Source organism: Coffea eugenioides, chromosome 10, assembly GCF_003713205.1.
Source record: "Coffea eugenioides isolate CCC68of chromosome 10, Ceug_1.0, whole genome shotgun sequence".
Classification (NCBI taxonomy): Eukaryota; Viridiplantae; Streptophyta; class Magnoliopsida; order Gentianales; family Rubiaceae; genus Coffea; species Coffea eugenioides.
In genome coordinates this window covers 5,100,354-5,126,095 of record NC_040044.1, presented here as the reverse complement: position 1 = coordinate 5,126,095, position 25,742 = coordinate 5,100,354, and the positions used below count along the sequence as shown (strand labels likewise).

Sequence of the window (25,742 nt, the reverse complement as noted above, 5' to 3'; positions counted from 1 at the left end):
TAGTACTAACAGAGTCAAAAGACACCAGAACCAAATTCTACAAATCAATGGACCCCACCCCGGTATGGAAACGGGATCGAATATTCAAAGTACTTTTCCCCCAGTAGTCCCTCCCTCCTCCGACGGAGACTTTCCACCTCTAGCTTTAACATCAACCAACCATATTTTCCACCTAATGAACCTAGACGACAAAACGGCTCCATACACTTCTTTATTATAATTAAACTAAGTCGACGAAACAAATACTACTACTATTTATTATTTATGAACGATTGACCACTGTGGGGCCCATATCCAAACAAGGGCCTGTTGACTAAAAGGCCCCAAAAGTGGTGAGATGCCTAACGTTGCTCGGAGACTCGAAGGTCCATGACGGGGTGGTGTTTCCAATTTCTTCCCTTCCCATTGACTTTCCCAACGTCACGTGGAGTTTTCGATGTCAAATATTTGTCTTCCTCATATTTCTTTAATGAATTTAGACATCATTTTTTTAATCCTAAAATTCTCGACGAATTCAATCATCTTTAGACGGCACGGTACGATTACAAATGTTCTCCTAGGACACTGCTATGCATGACCTATGTGCACGTAATATTGGACTTTTTTTTTCCCTTTTTTCTGAATGTGGTATCTATAGTTCTGTCGGCATTCCTCATTCTCTTTGATGAGAGCTTCAGGATGTTCTCTCTTCCTCGATCTTCACAGATTTTCTTAAGAACCCATTAAAGAGAATCACAAAATTTCGCAACCCTTTTTGGGAAAAACACCTCGAGGCATCAGATTCATTGAACTTGGACGTTTTTTTTTTTTGAAGGGATCATGTATTCTCCCATCTGGAATTGGATTTCTTGGAGTTTCGTCCTCCTTTTTCTGGGTTCAAAATAAGTGCACTGGATTCCAGTAGTAGGAGGACCGTCGAGTGTGGGAAGAAAAAAGGCACGGTGGTTAAAGTTCCTGCACGTATCTTCAAAAGTTTCTTAATATGCCTTTTAACTTTTTCTGAAGCTTTTACTCTAATCGTTTACGAGTTTTTATAGTTTGGCTTTGCAGATTTTGTGACTTTTCAGAAGGTAGGGCCCTTCTCTCGAGCTGCCCCATTGTGATCTCTCCACTATCAGTGGCATCAATTGAAAGTTAGAAACTCCCGAAGAGGTTAGTCAAATGCTTCCATTTTTTTTAGTGGTGGCTTTATTCTCTGAACAAACTTTTTACTTGTACCATGAAATTTGGAATAGGTTTGTACCCGTTATTTTTGCATGGCATGGATGGAATATGTTCTTTTAAGAGTTACTGTTACTACCATATAGGCATTGCATTTTGGATTTTAGGTACATTTTTGGCGGTGAATTTCGTCCCGATGTGTTTTGGTATCTTGTAGCCAATTGCTAAGGAATGTTGTTTCGTGGAAACTGAAGTGAATTTGTTTTTTCTTTTTCTGGGTTTTGCTATTAGAGTTTGGCAATTTTACAGTTTAGTATAGGTAACGCAAGAAATTCAATGTGTCTGAATTAATTTCCTCACCATCCCCTGTAACTGCCAGATTAAATACGCTTGTATATAGAAATGTGGAATCAACCCTAAGGATAAAACATAAATGATAAAGATAAACGAACAGGAGAAGTTAAAACCTTGGCACTTTGGAGCAGATACAGTAGCAAATTAATCTAATTATGCAATTTCACAAGTCCTAAAAGATGGCATGCTTGAACTGCTACTGTTCAATAGAATGTTTGTTGGTTAACCATTGGACCTTTGGAAGTGAGCTTTTTGTTGGTTTTTAACACATGGAAAGTGATCAGTTCAGGATTAAATTAATGTCAAGGGATCTTCAGCAAGGCTCTCGTCATTGTTGTAGTGACATTCATAATGTCAGACGTTTCAAAGGATCTGATCATTAGTTGCTGAAATTAATGATCCAATTTTTGCCTTTTCGTGACAAGGAATTGGTTCAACTCTTCTTTATTCAGGCTTAAGTTTGTGAGCAAAATGCTCCACTTCAGAATGCAGATTTATTTAAGTAATTTTTATTGCTCTTGCAAATAATAGACGCCAGTCTAAAGTCAAATATCTAAGGAAGAGAGGGAAAAGGATTATGAATCTAGGCATGAATATGCTCATTGGGAAAACTTCCTTTGCTGTTTGAGATCATTAAAAAATCAGCGGTTCTTAGGATATCCATCTGTCAACTGGGTCAAAAATTTTGAGCTGTCTGATCGTGCTTCTCTTTCTTAAGAAGCATCTGACAAGAAAGAGATCCAGGTTCATGGCTACTGCTGTTGTTAATGCTCTATTTTAGCTTGGAAGGTTTGACCTGCAATGTCCCGACATTTTTATATAAGTTGGACTTCTTAAGCTCCTTCCATCTTGAACAAGGCTTGGAACTTGAATTGTTAGTTGTCTCTCTTTGCTGCTGCATGTTATTTATTATTCATTTTCCCGGTGTTAGTTTGATTTACAAAAGTTTCTTGGTGGTTGTACTTTCTTCCTTGGTTCAATGTGGTGTTACTGTCTTCTTCTTCCTTATAAAGTAAACATCAGCTGCTTTTATAAAATATGTCTGCAATGAAATTTTTTATGTTGAATGCTACAATTGATAGATAAAGTGGTCATGTGAGATTAACAAAATCCAAGTAAACTGATCAGGAGGGTTTTAGCAAAAGCTCAACAGGATTTCACTGTTGACCTCTGTGATGGGCTTGCACTTGTAAGTTGGAATTGTCTTTTTGTTGTTGCTGATCTAATAATGTATGTTTCCTCTATGCTACAGGTAAATTGGTTATCTAGTTTCCTTCCAGAGAACAGAATAGTCCTCATCTCTAATGGGCCATTTTGGTGACGGGGGAACTGAAACAAAAGAGATGGACATCAGAAGTTTGTCATCCTCGCACCATCAGCATTTACCATACATTCACAAGGTTGGTGTTCCGCCAAAACAAAATCTTGTGAAGGAATTCACATCCACTGTGAAGGAAACGTTCTTTGCAGATGATCCTTTACGACCATTTAAAGATCAGCCAAAGTCTCGGCAGTTCATACTTGGTGTGCAGGCCATCTTCCCTATTCTTGAATGGGGTAGAAGTTATAATCTTGCTAAGTTTAAAGGAGATTTGATTGCTGGGCTCACCATTGCAAGTCTCTGCATTCCTCAGGTACCACCATGGTGATTTGTGAGATGAAAAGCCAACTTTATACTGCAACACTTAATGGATCATAACAAATTGTTTACTTGTACAACAGGATATTGGATACTCAAAGCTTGCAAATTTAGATCCTCAATATGGACTGTGTAAGTATCTAACCTGAATAACTTAATAATAGAATTTAGAATGCAAGCTCTGACAAGTTGAAAGTGTCTACCAGACTCCAGCTTTGTTCCCCCTTTGATCTACGCCTTCATGGGCAGTTCAAGAGATATAGCCATTGGACCAGTAGCTGTAGTTTCTCTCTTGCTGGGGACCCTACTGCAGAATGAGATTGATCCGACCAAAAATGCAGTTGATTATCGGCGACTGGCATTTACAGCTACTTTTTTTGCTGGGATCACTCAAGCTACCCTTGGGATCCTCAGGTGCTTGATCACTTACTTTCCTATGGGTGCTACAAATTTGAAGCTAGAGTTCTATAAGCCTAGCTTAGTAAATCGCTTAATTCATGTGCCAGTGCTTCTTCAATCAGATTTATGGCATGTTTCGCTGGTGCCTAGGCTGCAGATGTAATCTTACTCCTTTATTGTGTTCAGGTTGGGCTTTTTAATCGATTTCCTATCTCATGCTGCTATTGTTGGTTTTATGGGTGGTGCTGCTATAACAATTGCCCTCCAACAACTTAAGGGATTTTTAGGCATTAAAAGTTTTACAAAGAAAGCAGATATCATTTCTGTAATGCGCTCAGTTTTTGGTTCTATCCACCATGGGGTAAGTACAGTGTCTCCCTCTCCCAGAGTCCCAGGCACACCATAACATCTCTAACATGATTAGAAGCAGAAGCAATGGTTTTTGCACTGTAAAAACAAAAAGAAGCTAACATATTTTCTGTCCATATCAATTTGCAGTGGAACTGGCAGACCATTGTGATTGGATCAAGCTTTTTAGCCTTCCTTCTTGTTGCAAAGTACATTGTGAGTGTGCCTAACTCTTACCATTCTATTCATCTATAACAAGTTTAAAAAACCTCCTTATCTTCTTAACTGTTTACTGATTGGTGAAATAGGGAAAGAAGAACAAGAAACTCTTTTGGGTACCTGCAATTGCACCATTGATTTCTGTCATGCTGTCCACCTTTTTTGTGTATATCACCCATGCTGACAAGAAGGGGGTCCAAATTGTAAGATCCTGTTTCATACAGTACCAATCCATGATTATGTCAGCCATATCAATGCCTTTAAACTGCTTCTATGCTGATATTACCAGGTGAAACACATAGAGAAAGGAATTAATCCTTCTTCTGTGGGTCAAATATACTTTACTGGCGATTATCTTCTAAAAGGAATTAGGATAGGAGTTGTAGCAGGCATGATTGCATTGACAGTAAGCAAGTCTTTTGAAAGAAGTACTGCTCAATTTTTGTATATTTTGCTTGATATTCTGCCTTAATACTGCTACTTGGTGTTTAATTATGTCAGGAAGCTGCTGCAATTGGAAGAACATTTGCGGCGATGAAGGACTATCAACTGGATGGGAACAAAGAAATGATGGCTCTTGGAGCAATGAATGTTGTTGGCTCAATGACATCCTGCTACGTAGCCACAGGTGAAATGGAAATGCAAACAGAGATTTTGTTGCAATGTCATGGTTAAGTTTTAGAATCATCTGGATGCAAACTACCTACAGAGAATGCTTCTTCGTAACCAGAAACATTTCTTCTCAAGTCAAAGAGTATGAGGATGAAGGAAAATGCTTTCCACATTCACAATCCTAGACTTCTATATGTCATAGACACAATTTTCTATCAACTAGTATTTTGTCATCTACAACAGAATTGTATGCTCCAATGCAGTTATTTTACTGTTAACATGATCTATTCATCGCTTGCAGGTTCCTTCTCGAGGTCTGCAGTTAATTACATGGCCGGATGCCAAACTGCAGTTTCTAACATTGTTATGTCCGTTGTTGTGTTCCTAACATTGATGTTCTTAACACCTCTATTTGAGTACACACCAAATGCCATCCTTTCAGCCATCATTATCTCTGCCGTCATTGGATTAATAGATTATGATGCGGCAATTTTGATCTGGAAGATCGATAAATTTGATTTTGTTGCTTGCATGGGAGCGTTTTTTGGAGTGGTTTTTGCCTCTGTTGAGATAGGTCTTCTGATTGCTGTAAGGATGGACAGTGTTCACATTTCTCTTTGTTTTCATTTTTTTTTTCCTTTAAATGTCAGTCAGGAGTCAAAAGTGATTTAACTGAGAGTTATGCTACTCTTTATTGTGGTAGGTTACAATATCATTTGCTAAAATTCTCCTGCAAGTCACGAGGCCACGAACTGCAACTCTTGGAAGGATTCCTAGGACCAATGTCTACCGGAATATCCAACAATACCCAGAAGCGAATAAAGTTCCAGGGCTCCTAATAGTGAGGATTGATTCTGCAATTTACTTTTCAAACTCTAACTATATTCGGGAGAGGTGAGATGTTTGGTCTTTCTTTTCTCCTCTTATTGGTATGCATATCATTCTGTTCCACTTAACTACTGAATGAACCTGAAAACAAAGCTATGCAACTAATTTGCAATATTAAGTCAAAATGTTGGTGGTCCATGATGAATATATTAGGACATCCTAAATTGGTTTAGAGTGTCAGCTTCAAAAGTTGTAGTTCAGAATTTTGTGAAGCCTGCCTAGCTGGAAACTACTTGTGGAATTATGTAAATTGGTATCATAAACAAAGAGACCTACTAATTCAACTTTGTCTAGATTTTCATCAAAAGTTTGACTTCCAAACAATCTTCTCCACAGAATATTGAGATGGTTGACCGATGAGGAAGAGCAACTAAAAGCAGCTGGGCATCCTCAAATTCAGTTTTTAATAGTTGAAATGTCGCGTAAGTATTATATGGCTTATATAGAATTTGATGCACACTACCTTGTCCTGCCCTTATAACTGATGCACTCTTGAAATACTTATCGTTTCTGCAGCTGTCACAGACATTGACACCAGCGGCATCCATGCCTTGGAAGAACTGCACGGCAGTCTCCAGAAAAGACAAGTTCAGGTAATCAACTCAAAATTGCTCTTCATTCATTCCTCGTTTTGAACTTAGAGAACAGATTATCGTATTGTCTCAAAGACAACTATGCCAAACAAGCGCATAAATCATGAATTTGCTCTGATATGATTAAATTTAAGATCTCATCGAAAACTTACAGTAGCTTGCCAAACGAAAGAGAAAAAAGAACAGGTATGACTGGCATCCAAGGGTCACAAACCAACCATAGAACCCTGTTCAATAAGTGGAACACATTAGCTGTCTGCATTGGGCAGTAAGAGTTAATATGATCTTGAAAATCTTACTTGAGAAAATTTGCTGCTTGTGTCAACAGCTCATCCTGGCAAATCCCGGCCGAGTCGTACTTGACAAGTTACATGCTTCTAATTTTGCAAATTTAATTGGCCAAGATAAGATCTTTCTCACGGTAGCAGATGCAGTTCATACTTGCTCACCAAAACTAGCTGAAGAAGTCTGAGTTCTTAGTGGAAATATGGTGCACATACAGGGCTGGAGAAAAAAGATCAGCATTGTAGTGCCAATCTTCAGCCATCAGGCTGATTCGACTGCTGTATAATTTCTGATATCATGATTCCATTGAAACAAGACCAATTATATAGAATGATGGCAATTATGTTGTAGATATAAGTTATTTAATAATGCTTTCATGATTATGAGTTCTCACACCGATAACTAGTGTTAAAAGTTTAAATGATACTAACAATTGTTTGAAATTTGTCACTTGTGTCATGTAATGTGATAAGAGCAAAAACTGTCACAATTGAAACTCATTCAATGATTCAAATCACTAATAAAGTTGTCACACAACATCTAAATTATTATTATTAAACAAGAAAAAGTTGTCACACAAAACCAATTTAACCGTAGACCAAGTTACGAAAACCTAGTACTCATTCACTTAACCTGTCTATAATCGCTGCATTAAAAGCTGTACATCCCACTTCATCCCTGGATATAACCCTAACTCAAATTCCAAAAATCCTAACACTCATTTACTTAACCTTTATCATCCCTCCATTAGAAGCCATATCTCTCACTGCATCATTCAATGCCTTGTCACCACCAGCCAATTTATAACATAGGCTTTGTTTGGATTTCAATTTTTTCAAAAATTATTTTTGTCTTTAAACAACACACCGCCTATCAATCACCATCAGATTAGTGCACAATACAAGGTAGGCATACCCAGGTCGTTTTGCAATTGTTGAACCAATTGTCTTGTATTTGAAACCTATTAACTAAACCCTAAAGCACAACCCGCTCCCAATTGAGAATAACGCCGTCACCCTCCTGTTATGGTATTGAACCTAATTACAGCAATGGTGACGGATTGCTTGCAGCAGTAGTGAGCTAATCTCTTAGCTAGTTATTAGAATTGGAAATGGAAAACAAATAATGAACTCCAACTTCTCATTAATAGCGGAAAAAGATCAATTTCAGAAACAGAAACAACGGATACAGAATGAAGGGGAAAGAATGAAGGAAAAAGAGAAAATGGAGGGAATTTGGCAAAGCCAAATTACCTTTACAATCACTTGGAGAATTATGACAAAAACTTTCTATCATCCGGATTCCTTCATGCTTTTATGGACAATTCTGGACTAACTAACTTCTAAACAGACTAATAAGGTTATGACACGTGGAGTTCTAGAATTATCAGCTCCACTTGCGCATAACAGAAGCATAATTCTGTTAAACCAGAGGAAAGGCGTGGTTTCGAAACCACGCCTTCGTCTTCTTCAGGCTGATTGACCGCGCCTTCTTTGTAGCCTTGGACACGCCTTCTTTCTTCTTCAAGCCAGACTGGTAGATCTTGTCCTTTTTTCTTCTGCCTTTCTTCTTCACTCCATGACAGAGCCTTCCCCTCAAAGAAAATCTTGTCCTCAAGATTGGAATTGAGGGAACTGTTTCCTAATTTCTTCTGCAAATTCCCATGTTGCCTCTGCTGGATCTGTTCCCCACCAATGAATCAGCCATTGCACTGCAGCTGCATTCTTTTTCTTGACTGTTCTTCTGGCTAGAACTGCAATTGGTTCGACCCTTAAGTGCCCACTTCCATTTACCTCTGGTAGCTGTAAGATAGGTGTAATCTGGTTCCCAACTTTCTTCTTCAGCAAAGAGACATGGAATACAGGGTGTATCCTTGAATCTGCTGGCAACTTCAGCCTGTATGCAACCTCTCCAAGTTTCTCTACCACCTCATAAGGTCCATAGTAGCGTGCTGATAACTTGGTGTTGCTTCGAATAGCCACTGAACCTTGCCTGTAAGGCTGTAACCTCAGGTATACCCAATCTCCAATATCGAACCTCCTTTCGCTTCTCCTCTCATCAGCATATTTCTTCATTCTCTCTTGAGCCTGCTTCAGGTTCTGTTTCAGGATGATGTCCACCTTGTGCCTCTCCTTCAAGTAGTCCCCAACTACAGCTACCTTAGCCTGAGTGTATGGTCCCAGAGCTAGTTGAGGGGGTGCTTGCCCGTATAGAGCTTCAAAGGGGGTCATTTGGATGGCTGTGTGGTAACTAGTGTTATACCACCATTCTGCCATGGTCAACCAATGATTCCACTTCTTTGGTTCCAAATGTGAAAAGCATCTAAGGTACATTTCTAGCACCTGATTGACTCTCTCAGTCTGGCCATCAGACTGTGGATGGTAGGCTGTGCTGTGGTCCAGCTTAGCTCCTAGTAGTGTAAACATTTCACCCCAAAATTGACTAGTGAAGACTTTATCTCTGTCTGACAGCATGATCTGGGGTATTCCATGTAACTTGACTACTCCATCTAAGAAAATTCTGGCAATCTTTGGGGCATCAAAAGGATGTGAGATGCTCAAAAAATGAGCATACTTGGTGTACCTGTCCACCACTACCATAATGGTATTCTTCCCTTCAGAGTTAGGTAGTCCCTCAATGAAGTCCATAGTGATATGGCTCCAAGGGTACTGTGGAACTGGCAAGGGTTGCAGGAGTCCTGGATAGGACACATGCTCGTCCTTGCATTTCCTGCAGACATCACATTCCAGGATAGCTGTTTTAATGTCTCTGTGCATGCCTGGCTAGTAAAACAGTTGCTTAGCCCTCATGAAACTTGCTTGAATACCAGAGTGTCCTCCCAATTGGGAGTCATGTATGGTGCAGATCAGTTTTTTTCTTATGTCTCCCCCAGATCCAACGACCACTCTCCCTTTGTATTTTAGTATACCATTCTGATAGCTGAGGTTGGAAATTTGGTCTGGTTTCAGTAATATTTCTCTGATGCTATTCTGTGCCCAGTCATCTCCTTGGTAGCTACTAATTACTTCTTTGATTCATTCTGGTACTATGGTAGTTATTGCAGTGCATTCCAAGCTTGGATTTCCTCTCCTAGACAGGCCATCTGCTACCACATTCTCTTTACCTCTCCTATAATGGATCTCATAACTCATCCCCATGAGCTTAGTCAGCCACTTCTGCTGCAGGGGGGGTGGTGATTCTTTGTTCCAACAAGTACTTCAAACTCTGGTGATCAGTGTTGATGATGAAGTGTTGGCCCTCCAAGTAGTGTCTCCATTTGGAGACTGCTGTAACTAAAGCCAGTAGCTCCTTTTCATAGATAGATAGCCCCATATTTCTTGGCCCCAAACCTTGACTGATATAGGCTAAAGGCCTCCTGTTCTGCATTAGTACTGCCCCTATCCCATTGTAACAGGCATCAGTCTCGATTACAAAGGGTTGGTTGAAGTCAGGTAAAGCCAGGACAGGTGTGGCACACATGGCCCCTTTGAGCTTCTGAAATGCCTCCTCAGCTTCTATTCCCCATTGGAAGCTGTCTTTCTTCAATAGTGCAGTCAATGGTCTGGCTATACTACCATAACCCTTAACAAATCTCCTATAGTACCCAGTCAGGCCTAGGAATCCCCTTAGCTGTTTTACATTTTCTGGTTTAGGCCACTTCACCATGCCTTCAATCTTCTCAGGATCAGCTTTTACTCCTTCAGCAGATATGATGTGTCCCAAGTACTCCACCTGTGTTTGAGCAAAGGCACATTTGCTCCTTTTGGCATATAGTTGGTGTTCTCTGAGGATGTTCAGAACCTCTGTGACATGCTTCAGATGTTCCTGCAAACTTGAACTATATATCAAGATGTCATCAAAGAATATTAGCACAAACTTCCTCAGCTGCTTTTGAAATACATGGTTCATCAGACTTTGGAAGGTAGCAGGGGCATTGGTGAGCCCAAATGGCATCACCTTGAACTCGTAGAGCCCCTGATGAGTTCTAAATGCAGTCTTGGGAATATCTGCTGCCTTTACCCTGATCTGGAAGTATCCTGCCCTTAAATCTATCTTGGTGAAGTATTTGGAACCGGATAATTCATCCAATAGTTCGTCAATAAGGGGTATGGGGTATTTGTTCTTGACTGTCAGCTCATTTAATTGTCTATAATAGACACAAAATCTCCAGGTGCCATCCTTCTTTTTTACCAGAAGTACAGGGGATGCAAAGGGGCTGTTACTGTGCTGAATGATACAATTTCCCAACATTTCCTGCACTAGCCTCTCAATCTCAGTTTTTTGAATATAGGGACATCTGTATGGCCTGATCTGAAAAGGTTTGGACCCCTCTTTAAGGGTAATGGAATGATCATGACCCCTTTCAGGAGGTAGCCCTTGAGGTTCCTTGAATATCTCCTCAAAATCCTGCAATACCCCCTCCATTTCTGGAGGTATAGTAACATTAGCATGTACCTCCTTCTTGACTGCACTGAGCTGAGCCATAATTCCATAGGCCTGTTTCCTGGCCCACTTGTGCAATCTACTCCCTTTGATCAATCTTAGCTGCACCTGATCACTCCCCCCCTTCAATTCTATCTGTTGTTTTCCTTTCCAGAATTTCACACTTAGTCCCTTGAAGTCAAACTCCATGGGACTGAATCTAGCAAGCCAATCTACTCCCAGCACCATATCACATCCCCCTAACTTCAGTGTGTTAAATTGGTGCTGGAATTCATAGCCTTGCATCTTCCATACTATAGGCTTAGATAAGCCTTTGGACTGTACCTTTTTCCCATTAGCTACATTAACAACTAGGGAGGGTCCACTACTATCCAATTTCAGGTTTCCAGCTAGTTGTTCATCCAGGAAACAGTGAGTGCTGCCACTGTCAATGAGTGCAGTGATAATCCTCCCTTTCAGTATCCCATTTAGTCTAATGGTTTTGTGCTCACTTCCCCCTGCTAAAGCATGGATGGAAACTTCTATATGCTCATCTCCTACCTTGCCCTCAATACAATCACAGAAAACTTCAGGTTCAGCCTCCTTCTCACTCTGACTAGCTACAGGGTCCTTACTGTCATCATTTACTAGCAGAAGGTGGATGTGGGATTGTCTGCATACGTGGCCAAGTGTATATGGTTCAGCACATTTATAACACAGTCTCTTCTCCCTTCTGAGATTGAACTCACTAGGGGTGATTTTTTTGTAATGGTTTGTGTTGCTGTTTGGATTTTTGTAGTTGTTTGTGGGAGTTCGTTCTGTGGATTTGGAGGTGGGGGGTTCCATTTGTTATGGTTCTGGTTTTGGTAGGGAGTTTTGTGGGACTGGAGAATGTTAGGTAGGGGCTTGTGAATTTTTTGCATGGCTTTTAAGTTCTTTTCCTGCAGTTTGGTTGTTCCTATTGCATCAGCCAAAGTTAGAGGTCTGGACATTTTAACCATATTGACTATTTCCTCCTTTAAACCACTTAGGAAGCATGCTTTATAGTAGAAATCAGCCAAATGAGGGAGGGAAGGTATTACCAGTGCTTTGAGCAGCTCAAACTTTTCCAGGTAGTCTGCTATGGATCCCTCCTGCCTCAGCTTGTTGAATTCCTCAATAGCTTCCTCTGGAGTGCCTTCTCCAAACCTTTTACACAAAGCAGTAGCCAGTTCATTCCACAGAATGGTTCCCCTGCCACTGAATACCCCGTGGAACCAGGTATCAGCTCTGTCCCTCAGGTATAGCTCAGCAATCTCAGATTTCATGTTCTCTTCTACTCCATTGATCTTGAAGTACTTGTTAGCCTTACGGATCCATTCCCTGGGATTATCTCCTGTGAAGTTAGGTAACTCAACTTTAGGCATTCTGGAGTAGGATCTAGTTTCTCTCCAATCTGATCTGCCACAACCTTCTTCCTGTGTTTCTTCCTTCTTAGGTCCTTCAATAGAGCTACTACTTTCTGCCTCCTTGTCCTTATCATTGAATCTTGCCATCATCTGAGCCATCATAGCCATCATACTCTCATATTTTTTGTCTAGATTCTTGAGAGTTCTCTCTGTGCTTTCTTGCCTATGCCCCAACACCTTGACCACACTGCCTAGCTCAGAGAGATCCTTCTTCAACACCTCCTCCTGAGATTTGGTCATCCCAATGGCTCGTAGCTAAGCTCTGATACCACTGTTATGGTATTGAACCTAATTACAGCAATGGTGACGGATTGCTTGCAGCAGTAGTGAGCTAATCTCTTAGCTAGTTATTAGAATTGGAAATGGAAAACAAATAATGAACTCCAACTTCTCATTAATAGCGGAAAAAGATCAATTTCAGAAACAGAAACAACGGATACAGAATGAAGGGGAAAGAATGAAGGAAAAAGAGAAAATGGAGGGAATTTGGCAAAGCCAAATTACCTTTACAATCACTTGGAGAATTATGACAAAAAACTTCCTATCATCCGGATTCCTTCATGCTTTTATGGACAATTCTGGACTAACTAACTTCTAAACAGACTAATAAGGTTATGACACGTGGAGTTCTAGAATTATCAGCTCCACTTGCGCATAACAAAAGCATAATTCTGTTAAACCAGAGGAAAGGCGTGGTTTCGAAACCACGCCTTCGTCTTCTTCAGGCTGATTGACCGCGCCTTCTTTGTAGCCTTGGACACGCCTTCTTTCTTCTTCAAGCCGGACTGGTAGATCTTGTCCTTTTTTCTTCTGCCTTTCTTCTTCACTCCATGACACCTCCATACCCTGTTTTGCTCTCCTTCTACCGTTGCCGATCTGAAGAAAGCTCTTTGTCAGTCAGTTGCAAATTTTAGCCGAGCCACACACGTCTTTGTATGGTTGTGCTCAATCATTAGGAAGGTTGGAGGCTGCAGCAATTCTCACCCGTCTGCAATTATATCAGACAAGGACAGTTTTGCTGATTTCGATTTGACAAACGACCAGCAGATAACCGGGCTTCGGACAGATAGCATGTTCCTCGATCGATACATTTGCTTTTGTGGTGAGCTTCCCCTTCTTTTTAGGATGATAACTCGTTCCATGGGATTTTTTTTTTCTATTTTGGGGAAGAAATAGCCAGCTTTGGTATGGACATGGCTACTTTTAGGGTCTAATCTACTCTACTGTAGGAAAGCAATAGATGTTTGTTAGCTGCCTTGCTTTTACAGTATGACAATCGCTGTTGTTGTTTATTGCATAGAAACTGAACTTTTGTTCGCAAAATATTCTATTACTGTATTTTTTCCTCAATGTGGCTAGCTGACAGTTGCTTAATGCATGTAATTTGAGCTGCCGCTTGTGATACACTTTGTACTCTGTCTATCATCATACTTCCTAGTGTGCTCAATTGCTGGTTGTCATTTGATTGCATGGATGCCGTCATTTAAGGCTACATGCCCTCTGTTATCCGATGTGCTTATAAAGGTATATTCGCTTAGTTGGAATTTGTTGAATGCCTAGCCAAGACATAGTATAATTTTTTGTAATTATATTGCCAGCATTGAAATGAGCAAGCGGCCAGGCTACTCGTTCACCCATTTCTACTTGGGGGGAAAACGATTTGGTCCAGTGCATTTCTAACTACTACAAGGTAAGTTCTTGCTCCTCTTTCTGTTTGGACATTGTAAAGAATATACTTTATTAATCAAATACATTTCATTTATTGTTTGTAGATTTGTCCATGGGTAAATTAAGATGAGAAAACAAAGGCACGGATTTACGGAGCATGTGCACTTATCTAAGGAGCAAGAAATTGTCTTTGCCCAACACCTGGTCAACATACACAGGAATAATGAAATTAGGGACAATAACATTTCTAGTTATGTGGTTCCCGAAATACAACGGCCAATACGGCACTTCCTTTAGCTCCGATAGTATAAGAGGCAAATACTATGCAATACGATAGTTAACCAAGCTGTACATTTCCTTCAAGAGAAAGGGAACGGGATTGGGTTGGGATAGCCAGAACCATACATTCCTTATGGACGATAACAAGTGGGCCGAGATGGAGCATTTACAACTATTCATGAACTTGTAAGCTGGTTGCACATGTTTATTTTTCCTTAGTTGGACTAATTTGTTAACTTCCCTTTTTTTCTTTTTTGTACAAGGTGAACCCAAAATTCATAAAGTTCCAAAATGACTACTTAGTCAATCATTTATGAAGGAAGTGTTTGTCAATCAAGGCGCAACGGGAGACTTTAATTCTGACTTCGAAAACGACCCCCGTAATTCAACCGATGAGCTAGGCATGGAAACTGCTGCACGATGTGCACGAAAAAAGGGTAGGTTGAAGCATGAGGACTGGCATGCTGATGTGGAGGTAGTAGGGGTGAATAAAGAGAAATGAAATAAGGGTAAAGGAAAGCCAAAGTCTGGTGATGCATCAAGCGATAGTCCTATGGCCACCGCGTCCGGTTCAGTGACTGATAGATACTTCAGGGCTCTTCACACCATTGAATCGCTTGTTAGTCGGAAGAAGACTAGCAGCATAAGTGTGTCAATAAATTTTCCCACCAAGTATCGTTCTTGCCCTGGATCAAAGAAATCAGAGCATAATGTTGCCTTGGCTTAACTTTGGGAATTAGAGAACGTGAATTACAAAGCCAAAATGGCCACGGTAGAAATATTGAAGAACCCTCAGGAGCTAACTATTTGGAATTTAGTTGGATCGGACCCCGACCGCATCACCTTTATGAAGTGTCGAGACTACTTCCCACCTGAATATGACACTCAAGAGCCCTCCTACCCCCGTTTTAGTCGCTAGTGCATTGGAGCACTTCTCTAAAACTGGCTATTGTTGCCTGTGTTTATTTATGTTTGAGAACCTTAGTTATAGCACTTGCTACCAGAATTTTGAGTGTTTTTTTCTCTTCGGCTGTCATTTGTTTCCTTTGTCATGCTTTGCATGGCCATGACTTTGTTGAGTATTTTATAATTCATATAATTCAGACAAGTTAACAAATAGTTGTGTCAGTTGATTGATAATGTAGGCAGCCAACTTATATATTGCTCTTCTAGTTGTGCATATTTTGTCAATACTTCGATTCTTAGTCTTTCTCCATTTGGCTGTTAGGATACCATTTTTTTTTAATGTGAAATTGTTCGGTTGTGTTAGGAAGGCAATGCCTTGCCTTGTAAGAACCTCCCAAATTTCAGGGGTTTGGGTTGTAGGTGTTTAGAACTTTTTAAGTTTTCAGGTTTATTTTTCTAGTGGCCCTGATTTTGATCTATATTGCTACCTAACACCTTGCAGATTCATCTTTGATGAAGCTGCACTAGCCACTTGATGGATAATGAAGATTATTCACGTGGTGGGGACATCTCTGACAAATCTGACGAGGACGAGCTCTTTTTGACCTTTGTCATGTTTGTGCTTTTAGAGTTGGCGCTATTCAACCAGTACCTAAACTCTTTCCAGAGGCGAAGAATTCGAGATAGTTTACTGTCAGGTGAACAATGCATTCTAGAGCTAATAAACAGCTATTGAAACAGAATATTCGACAACTTTCACATGGAAGCTCCATTTTTCTTGTCATTGTGTGACATGTTGTTTGAGCGTGGTTATTGGAAGCCGCACCTCACACAACGGGTGTAAATTCATGAGTCTGTCGTCATTACGCTTATGTGCTTGATTCATAATGAGCGACCTAGGGTTCTAGCCGAGAGCTTCCAACATTCGTTAGAGACAGTGGATCATCATCTACAACGTTGGCTTGCATCTCTCGTTTAGTTGAGACGCGACTTTGTCAGGCCAATAGATTATCATACAACTCATCCGAAAATACAAAACAGTGCTATGTTCGAACCATAGTTTAAGGTTAAGGCCTAAATGTTCAGTTAGTCATTATGGGAACCTATTAAATACGTAACACTAGCCCATGTTATCAGGAATACGTTGGACCTATTGACATAACACACGTATCTGTTTGGTATAGATCTAACGAAAGGAAACGTTATCGGAGCAGGCATGGTGGCCTATCACAAAATATTCTAACCGTGTGTGACCGTAATATGAAAATTCATTTATGTTAGGATAGGGTGGGAGGGCAGTGCCCATGATTCTAGGATTCTACGTAATGTTTTACTTGATCCTAACTGTGTCTTTTCAATGCCACCAACAAGTGCATGAAAGTTAGTCATTAAATCACAAGCTACTGAGTTTTATTCCAACTACGTGCATTTCTCAATACTGAACATAGCTATCTGTATATGATATGTAGGCAAATATTATGCGGTGGACACGACATACACAAATACATCAGGATTTATGTTAAAATGACTTTAGATAGGAGAAGTGAGATTACGTAAATAGTTATACGTGTTCAACTTTTAGAGTGAGGTTTGGTAGGAGAGCTTCTTAAGGGAACAAGGTTCGGAAGTGGTATTTATGACAATTATGTTAATAATTACTCATGCTCCTTGGGACCATATCCAATTGTCTAATTCAACCCCTTCACTTTTTTATTCCAAAAAGAAAAACCTTCAATTTTGGGATTAATATATTATTTTTAGGAAACACGCTTGCGCACACGCACACACACATATATAATATTGTGCTTTTCTTTTTGAGAATAAAATTTTATGAGACCAATGATGACTAAATATAATTGATAGTATATACTATCTTATGGGGGAATAATAAAATATATATTCTTCTTATTTTTTTTGTTTGCATCTTGTTATCTTTTTCATGGGAAGGAAAGAAACAATTGATAGTGCGACATCTAATATAATTTATGACCTTTTGAACATATTAAATTTATACCTATTACCTTGTATAATTTTGTGATAAAAATATAACATTGATGTACATCCCTATAACAAGAATTTATTTTGAGGCACTATTCAATACATATTTGTCAATTGTGTTATGAATGTTGGAGGAAAGATCCAACAAAAAATAATAATAAAAAAAAAGAAAAGTTTCGGTTGCACAAGTTGCATGGTAATGATTGAACTTCTTCGTAATTTTTTCTGCAAAATGTTTTTCAACTTGAGAAAAATCATTTTAATGGTCCCAAATGACTACTTTTTTTTTCTTTTTTGTTAAATTCCCAAAGGAAATTTCAGGGACCTGGAAGCAGCTGAGATCAATTAAATACTCCAGTACTCAAGCAATGCTTAGGGTAAGTAATCAATTCTAAATCTCCATTTTGAGCCAAAATAATTAATCGATTAAGTTAAACCAAAATTAGGCCTTTAGCTCCTACCCAAAAAAAAAAAAAAGTGTGCCTTCAGCGGAAGCTACTGCTCATCTCTTTTCTTCAGCACAAAACATACCGAGGCAGAATCTGAAGCACCCCGATGGCTCTACTTCCAGCACTGCGTACCCAACTTCCTCAACCCGCAAGATTATTGCTTCCTCCTCCTTGCCCAAGCTCTCAATCCCACTTTCCAAAAAGTTGTCTTTTTTCTTCTCTTCCTACTCTACTCCCTCCCCCTGCCTCCATGCCTCTCATAGAGGTAAAGCCCCTCCAGCTCCCCCAAATTATACTCTTTTTTTTTTTTTTTACATATTTCTCATGTGGGTTCTGAAGTTATGATCTTTTTGTCGCAGAACACACGTTTGTTTTGAATAAAGATGAGAGATTGGTGGGAGATGGAGTTGTGGGCTCTTATGAACAGCAGCAGCAGCATTTTGGGAACTCAACCACCATAGCAGCCATTGTTACCTCCTTGGGTGGTCCTCCTGCCGCTGTCGGGATTGTCAGGTTATCAGGGCCGTCCTCTGTGGCTGTCGTTGGGCGTTTGTTTCGTCCAAAGTCCAAAAGGAAATGGAGGAGTTCAATTTGGAGGCCTAAGAGCCATTTCGTGGAGTATGGTGAGGTCTTGGATCTTCAAGGGAATGTGATTGACGAGGTACAAGTTACTAATTGTTTGATTTTAATGTCCATGTGATTGCTGCATTTCTTATAGTGATTGTAGTCTTTTGTGGAGTAGGGAAGCAATTGTTGCTCCCTTTTCTATTAACATGAAACATTCCTGTCATTTTTTGTTTTTGTTTTTAAATTTTCTGCAAATTTCTATGTGTGCTTTTCTGGAAGATTCACTCTTTCTATGATTTTGTTTCCTGGATATGGATTATAGCGTATTGATCAAATCAAAAGTGGTATAATTAGGTAGTTTGAATTTGTATATCAGCTGTTCGTTTAGTTGTGGAATAAAAAGGAAAAAAAAATGTTTGACTGATTTTATGTTTTTCAGCCATGGTCGCTATATTCTTAGGGCAAATTGCTTGTGTTGGTGATGTAGATTTTGTTGGCTGTGCTTTTACTTAATGGGAAGTGATGTTTTTTCATGCATAAATGGACATTCGTAACTTGGTGTAGGTTTTAGTGCTTCCAATGCTGGCCCCAAAGTCATACACTCGGGAAGATGTGATTGAACTCCAATGTCATGGAAGTGAAGTTTGTCTGCGCCGTGTATTGAGGGCTTGTGTAGAAGCTGGAGCAAAGCTTGCAGAACCTGGTTTGCTCCTTGTCACTGAATTTTTCGAGTTAATTATTTCTGTAGAATTAGTCTTGTAGAAATAGGGCTAAAATGGACTGATTACAAATTAAAGCTCTAGGTTGTAACTTTTAAGGTGGAATTTATTTACTACAGGCACCTGAAGTACTTTTTGACTTCTTCTAGACTTTCTGAAATGTAACTTATCTGTTGCAACTGGCTTTAACAATTTAGGCACATTTTATTTCTCAAAGTTGCACTTGTCTGATTGAAGTTTATATAATGATGGCAAGTTGAATTCACTAACTGGTAGGTGTTGATGTTTAACTTCACTAATTTAAGCCTTGAAAACTATATTTTCTTGAAGGAATTTGAATCTGTGCTTAGAGTAGATGTCCAAGGAAGTAGTTATATGTCAATACTTATGATGTCAACAGCAGTGAAGCTGTGTTTGGGTTGATCTATTGTCTACTCTGGATCGTATGGTCCTTGAGACCATGAATATTAGTTCTTAGTCAAGCTTCTAAAACGTTTTAGGTTATCCATTTGGTTCTTTAAAGGGTAGCATCTCATTGGTTCCTAAGTCATGTCATTGGTTCTTCAATAGCATATCAATTGGCGCTATTGAAATTGATTTTTTCCCCTGGAAGTATGGATCTCCACTGACGTGGAACTCAATATACTCTGTAGCCCGTCTGTAATAATTGTGCTAGTTGAACTATTTAGCTTAAATCAGTACATGTTCAAGTGCCTTGTGCATTTTAAAAGAAGCTGTTGATCTATAAGTGAAATAGAGACAGTGCTCTAAGGTGATGCAATTATTGTCTTGACTTTATCAGGAGAGTTCACACTTCGAGCTTTTTTAAATGGTCGCTTAGATCTCTCTCAAGCAGAAAATGTGGAAAAACTTATCTCAGCAAAATCGGTGGTAGCTGCAGACTCTGCACTGGCTGGAATACAAGTAAATTCCATTAATTTCTGGTTTAATTGATATTTGATATTTTATTGGTTAGTAAATACTTTTTTGACCAGGCACGCAATTTTAGATACTTCTTCCATTTTTTAAGCTAGCTGTAGCTTATATGCATCATATGTGCTATCTCCAATAGTAGGCTCTCTGTGAAAATAAAATCCTTGCTCTCTGACAGGGAGGTTTCTCTGCGATGGTCCGAACACTAAGAATGAACTGCATTGAGTTGCTTACGGAAATTGAAGCTCGTCTAGATTTTGAGGATGAGATGCCACCCCTAGACTTAAAATCTATTGCAAGCAAAATACACATGATGTTGCAAGATGTGGAGAATGCATTAGAAACTGCCAATTATGATAAACTTCTGCAATCTGGGTTACAGGTATTGCAAGGATTTTGGGGTTTTTAACAAATCCTTTCTTGTTTGAGTAATAGAGCTGGGGAGAAAAAGTTCTTTTACTAAAATGTACGTGAAAGCTTATCATCCTTTGTATGCATGGTACACATCTTTTCCATTTCTGTATCTTTCTTTCTTTTCCACCCTTTTGATTGCTAAGCAATTCCCTGTCCTTCCTACAGTTATCAATCCTTTTTTTCCTTTTTTTTTGGGAAATATAGAAGAAATGTGTTCTTGTGTTCCATCATCTATAATTGTTACTGTTCTGCTTTTGCATGATGGAATAAAAGTTGTCTACTTGACTTTAGATTCCTAATCCATACTTGAAAATAGACTTTTTAATTGTTGGGAATTCAACCTTTTTAAGGTGGGGAACTTACGCAATCTGCTCGTTCAACTCATGGCTTTTCTTAATGCTTCTATTTAAATTTGAATAACATCTTCATACTTTATTTAACAGAAAGTTAAGCTCTTTCCTGGAAATTTTCTTTCAGATAGCAATTATTGGTCGACCAAATGTTGGAAAGTCTAGCCTTCTTAATGCTTGGAGCAGAGTATGTTCGAAATTCTCTTATTTGTTTCAAACTTTTGGTTTTATCACTGAAGTGCTTCTTAAAAATAACTACCGCATGATTTAACTTAAGGAATTGTTTGTGTCCATGCACAAAGGCTGAAAGCCATCTTTGACGCATGTACCTTAAATGTATTACAAATCACTCAGTTGTGCGTAATTGCTTTCAAGTTTTCACTGTGAAATTTTATGTAGAATTTTTTTCAATGAACTTAAGAAATCTCTTTTCATTATCTTTCAACTCTTTTTCTTTTCTGTTTCTTTTTTTTTTTTGTGGTTGTGTGGGGGGGGGGGGAATCAACTTTCTAAGCTACATAGGTGGCATTCTCATGCAAGAATTTCAGTGCAGCTAATTCTTGACCAAGTTGAATTGATGCTGTATGCTTATTTAGTGAGAGAAGTTTTAGTGAGAAAATTAAGGAGTCAATGAAAGGAATAACCAAGAATGGAGATATCAGAAGACCAAGAGAATGACAAGAAAGAACAAAAATGCTTGGAAACTTGGAGAAGAGAGAGATAGTTACTAGTTAAGGGCAAGATTTTTTTAACTGCATAATTTGTCATTTGCATAGAATCACACATTTTTCCCACTATTAGCTGACTAATAATTGCCAAGATATCTTAAAATGATATCATCCCAAGCTATTGGCTTAATTTAAGAAAGAAAAGACAAAACGGTCAGTGCTTCTTGGTATAAGACTTATAATCCCTGACATCTTATGAGCTCTAAGCTGCTTATCTTGAAGTGCTGGAGACTTTTGTGGGACAAAAAATCTGAAATAGTTAGAAGAATGCCATATTGTGTAGATCTGGGGAGAGGATGTGAGTTGCATTGCTGTATGTGAATCATGATCATTTTAGCATCTTGTTGTGATACTCTGTCAACTGCTGATTGTGTATCTTGTTTACCTTTTAGCATGCAGAGTGAGAGAGCTATTGTTACAGACATAGCTGGTACAACACGTGATGTTGTAGAAGCCAGTATATCAGTTCGTGGAATTCCTGTAACGCTTCTTGATACAGCAGGTATCAGGGAAACTGATGACATAGTGGAGAAAATTGGTAAGTCCAGATAATCTTCCTTGCTAAGTTGTAACGTCAATGTTGCCACCAATGCATCTCCTTTTGTACTTGTACATTAGATTATTCAGCATGGCTTAGATTTCTGTCGTTCTTCTCTATCATAGTACTGGGAGATTTGCTTATGAATAGTTTTAATTCTGTGTCAAATTACTTGACAGAATGGCAATGATTAGACTTCTGAGTTTATCTTTCTTGTGCAATTTCTTTAAAACTCAAAAACATGCTTGTTTACTTTTAAGATTTCATTTTTTTCATTTGCTCGTCAGAAAGATAGTGAAACAAGTAAAAAATCGCTGGTTTTTTCATGCTGACTTGACCCTTGTCTGTCATCTAAGAACAAAGTATGAGTTACAAGAAGTAGTCAAAGCCGATGAAAATTGAATTCCTGGGCAAATTGAGTGTTCTTGTCTATTGGCTTGTTTTATTTAACCAGCAAGAGAATACCAAGTCAAAGCGTAAACCGATGTTTTTACTCAAAGAAGCTATGCTAAAACAAGATTGCAACCTGCATTTGATTCACTTATTTTGTTCCTTGTGTGTGAAGACCTTTAGCCATATCAAGTGCCCATATGCTTCTTAATTTTTCAAACCAGAAAATAATGTTTATTTTAAGTTGGAAATGCTGATTTTGTCATTCTTGAATTTGACTATGTAACAGGTGTGGAAAGGTCAGAAGCAGTTGCTACAAGTGCTGATGTTATTATCATGACCGTAAGTGCAGCCGATGGGTGGACTATAGAGGACACCGTACTTCTTGAAAGGATTCAAAGTAACAAGGTATTATTTTCTTCATACTGCCTTGAATTGCACATGAGACTTGGAGAGACCTTTTTATTTCTTCATATTGTGAAAATTTCTGGCCAAATTGTGCTCCCTGGAAATTGATATCATAATACTGTGGATGTGTGTTTTATGCATTTGCACTGCTATGAAATGATAAATATCTCCGTTAAGCTGATTATTATGGAAAATAGGAATTATCTTCAGTTCTTGTTGCAACCTTAGACTGGCATGACTGGATTCTTGCTGGTAGGTACTTCGAGAGGAGAAGAGCTGGTCCCCTTATTTAATCCCACCGCTGAGATGCTCAGTTAGTGGAATACTTGTTTTTCAAACTATCACAAATCAGTTCCAGTTTATTGTCACGTTTTTGCTTCTCTTGAGTATGCATCTGAATGATGAGTTGCATGTCAAGATTTGGAATTTGGTAACCTTTCACATAGAATGCTTGCTACTTGCTTGGCTTGCATGATAAGTAGTTTTAAATTTGTTATCATGAAGCTCTGATTTAGGTATATGTATTATTCGTTAATCCATGGCTGTCAAAATTTAGTTTGGCATTCAATACTTAAACCAGAACCACTGTGCTCAGGTGCATGCCTACGATTCTGCCTTTGCTCAGCTGCAGGGGTCTTAGTGCTGTGCCCTATATGCACTTCTTGCTAACAAACCATGCTAGGGTAGCTTCCGAAATGATTGCGCAGATATGGTGTTTCTGGCCTTCTGTCATGGTGCTATCCTAGATTGTTTAGGTTGCCATAATAGTCTGTGCAGAAAATATAGCTGTAATGATTAATCAACAATTTAGTTGGCAATAGTATTTATGAGATCCCATACAGGTAAGCCAACAGCAACTAATGCTGAGATTTCTTCTTCTGAGATTAAACCTCTGATTCTCATCGTTTGTTGTTTAATTCCAGGGTGCATCAGGATCTACCTCTCCAATAATCCTTGTTATTAATAAAATTGATTGTGCCCCAACTACCTCCTACAAATGGGACACTACAGCTACCTTTTTCAATAAACTTATTTTTACATGTGCTGTCACTGGACAAGGGATTACTGATCTGGAGGCTGCCATTCTAGAGATTGTTGGTCTTAACACAATTCCTGCAGGAGGTTGCAGATGGGCCGTGAACCAGGTTAGTTCCTGTAACTTTCTTTGCATGTGAAATCATTTCAACTTTCCTGTCTTTCATCTGCTCTGGGAAACTTTGACTTATTGCCATCTTAATTGTCTCTTCCAAAGTCTCTGGATGTTGGTTTCACAATGACCTATTATTTGTATTTGAGCTATATTTGTTAGTCCAGCGTGGAAAGAGAAGCCTTCCATTGCTTTCCATCACGAGCTTCTAGGGATCCGACTACGCATGATATAATTCAATAACCTGTTTTTATCTTAGAATATTCACCTTCTTGTATGTCTGGGCATGTTATGCAATTTATTGCTAAAGATTCGAGTTTGGCTTCTGAATGGTTTGAGACCCCCCTTGGATGTCTGGCCACTGAGTTATGTACTTTGTTTCCTTTGGTTACACTGACTTGTGTACTTCCAATATGGATTTACATTTTACAGTGTCATAACTTTTCTAATTTTTATCCCTTAAATGTTTTGTTCTGATTTTCAAAATGTTACTGATTGTCAGAGACAATGTGAGCAGCTTGTTCGGACGAGGGATGCTCTTGTTAGATTAAAGTCGTCAATAGAGGAGGAAATTCCGCTAGACTTTTGGACAATCGATTTGAGGGAAGCTGCTTTGGCCCTTGGGCAGATAAGCGGTGAAGATATTTCCGAAGAAGTTTTGTCTAACATATTTGGAAAATTCTGCATTGGTAAATAGTTACTTTAGTCAAAAGTTAAAACGACAGATTTGTCTCTTCAAACGTTTGCATTTCTTGAAGCTTTCGATATAAACTTTGCGATGATTAAAAAAAAACACTAGGTTACATTTTTTATTTTTACTGCGTATTCAGTTTGTCGAATTTTTCCATCACCAGAAAAATGACACTGATTAGCCAAAAACTAAAGCGCAACAGCACAGTTCTTTTTTTCCTTTCAAGACTTTGTCATTGAAAAGCATGCCAAGACTCGAGCCTTTGAGTTTCATACGTCCTTTTCTATTACAAATATCTAAGGATTGTAAAGGGTCTAAGAACCGGCAATCTTCCAATACCTTACAACCCAAGGCACTAGCACATATTTTACATGCAAAGGTTCATGAAAAGTAAAACAAACAGTAAAACAAAAGAATGAAGGTAAAAGAATTAAAGAATTCAATCCAATATAGCTTTTCTACCCCTGCAAAACTATCTTATTGACTTGGGGAAGGAACAAAAAAAAAATTTATAGTAATAAGATGATGGAAGTATGGAGAAGAATGCTACAGTATATCACAAGTTCACGGATGGATAAATCGAGCCCTCATTCTGCATCCCCAACTTCCATCTTTCCGGAGTCTTCGCATTTGAGATTGTTTGCTCAATTCAATGAGTTGGCTTTCCCACTTGCTTCTTGGATGCCTTTCTGGGCATTGCCTCTCTTCCAAGCCTACCCCAAAGCTGCAATCATTTTCCAAAGCTCCATCCATCAAACTCCTATAAACCTCCTGCAACTCCACAAACATCTTGGTGGATTCTTCCTTCACGGAAGAATGACAAACATCAGGATGATACTGAAGTGCCATTTTCCTGTATGCCTTCTTTATCTCACTCACACTTCCACTACTAGACAGAACTTCATGAAAGTTTATAGCCCTTTTCTGTCCACATTGTATGGTAGCTCTGCATGAAACAACGTTAAAATTCTGATGTACAGAATAGCTCATCATGATGCTGCTCCCTCTCTTTAATGTTGAGCTCAGGCAACCATCCATGTAGCAATGAGACTAGCTGCTAGCCGGCTCTGAGAGGGTTTTTTTTGCATGTATATATACTATTAGAAGTAGATAAAACTTGAAAGAACTTGGTCAAGGAATAATATAATAAAACTCACTGCTTCGATAATAATGAAACACGAATTGGTGT

General features: G+C 38.9%; 3 protein-coding genes and 1 long non-coding RNA gene across 6 annotated transcripts; 3 read left to right on the top strand and 1 right to left on the bottom strand.

Moving 5' to 3' along the window:
- Positions 1-1,053: 1,053 nt before the first annotated feature.
- LOC113750051 (sulfate transporter 1.3-like) lies at positions 1,054-6,848 on the top strand. 3 transcript variants are annotated; one of them, XM_027293967.1, is made up of 14 exons: positions 1,054-1,152; positions 2,768-3,149; positions 3,238-3,286; positions 3,361-3,568; positions 3,740-3,914; positions 4,052-4,117; positions 4,210-4,323; positions 4,410-4,526; positions 4,622-4,748; positions 5,034-5,320; positions 5,436-5,626; positions 5,957-6,042; positions 6,137-6,213; positions 6,542-6,848. In XM_027293967.1, the coding sequence occupies exons 2-14, from the start codon at positions 2,820-2,822 to the stop codon at positions 6,683-6,685; spliced, it is 1,971 nt and encodes a 656-aa protein (XP_027149768.1). In that variant the 5' UTR covers positions 1,054-1,152; positions 2,768-2,819; the 3' UTR covers positions 6,686-6,848. The 3 variants fall into 3 exon arrangements, with proteins under 3 accessions (XP_027149768.1, XP_027149770.1, XP_027149769.1); XM_027293969.1 differs by lacking the exon at positions 1,054-1,152 and adding an exon at positions 2,080-2,259; XM_027293968.1 differs by lacking the exon at positions 1,054-1,152 and adding an exon at positions 2,336-2,389.
- Positions 6,849-13,210: 6,362 nt separating this feature from the next.
- On the top strand, positions 13,211-14,957 carry LOC113749882. The gene is made up of 3 exons (XR_003464598.1): positions 13,211-13,892; positions 13,967-14,058; positions 14,579-14,957. It is a non-coding gene; the product is annotated as an uncharacterized LOC113749882 (long non-coding RNA).
- Positions 14,958-15,756: 799 nt separating this feature from the next.
- On the top strand, positions 15,757-24,647 carry LOC113749318 (tRNA modification GTPase MnmE). Its single transcript, XM_027293005.1, has 11 exons — positions 15,757-15,919; positions 17,739-17,933; positions 18,028-18,329; positions 18,800-18,938; positions 19,757-19,878; positions 20,066-20,269; positions 20,779-20,838; positions 21,779-21,917; positions 22,597-22,715; positions 23,639-23,860; positions 24,365-24,647. The coding sequence occupies exons 1-11, from the start codon at positions 15,757-15,759 to the stop codon at positions 24,557-24,559; spliced, it is 1,860 nt and encodes a 619-aa protein (XP_027148806.1). The 3' UTR covers positions 24,560-24,647.
- A 470-nt stretch (positions 24,648-25,117) lies between these two features.
- LOC113749317 (chaperone protein dnaJ 20, chloroplastic-like) lies at positions 25,118-25,591 on the bottom strand. Its single transcript, XM_027293004.1, has one exon. The coding sequence runs from the start codon at positions 25,589-25,591 to the stop codon at positions 25,118-25,120; it is 474 nt and encodes a 157-aa protein (XP_027148805.1).
- Between the last annotated feature and the right edge of the window lie 151 nt (positions 25,592-25,742).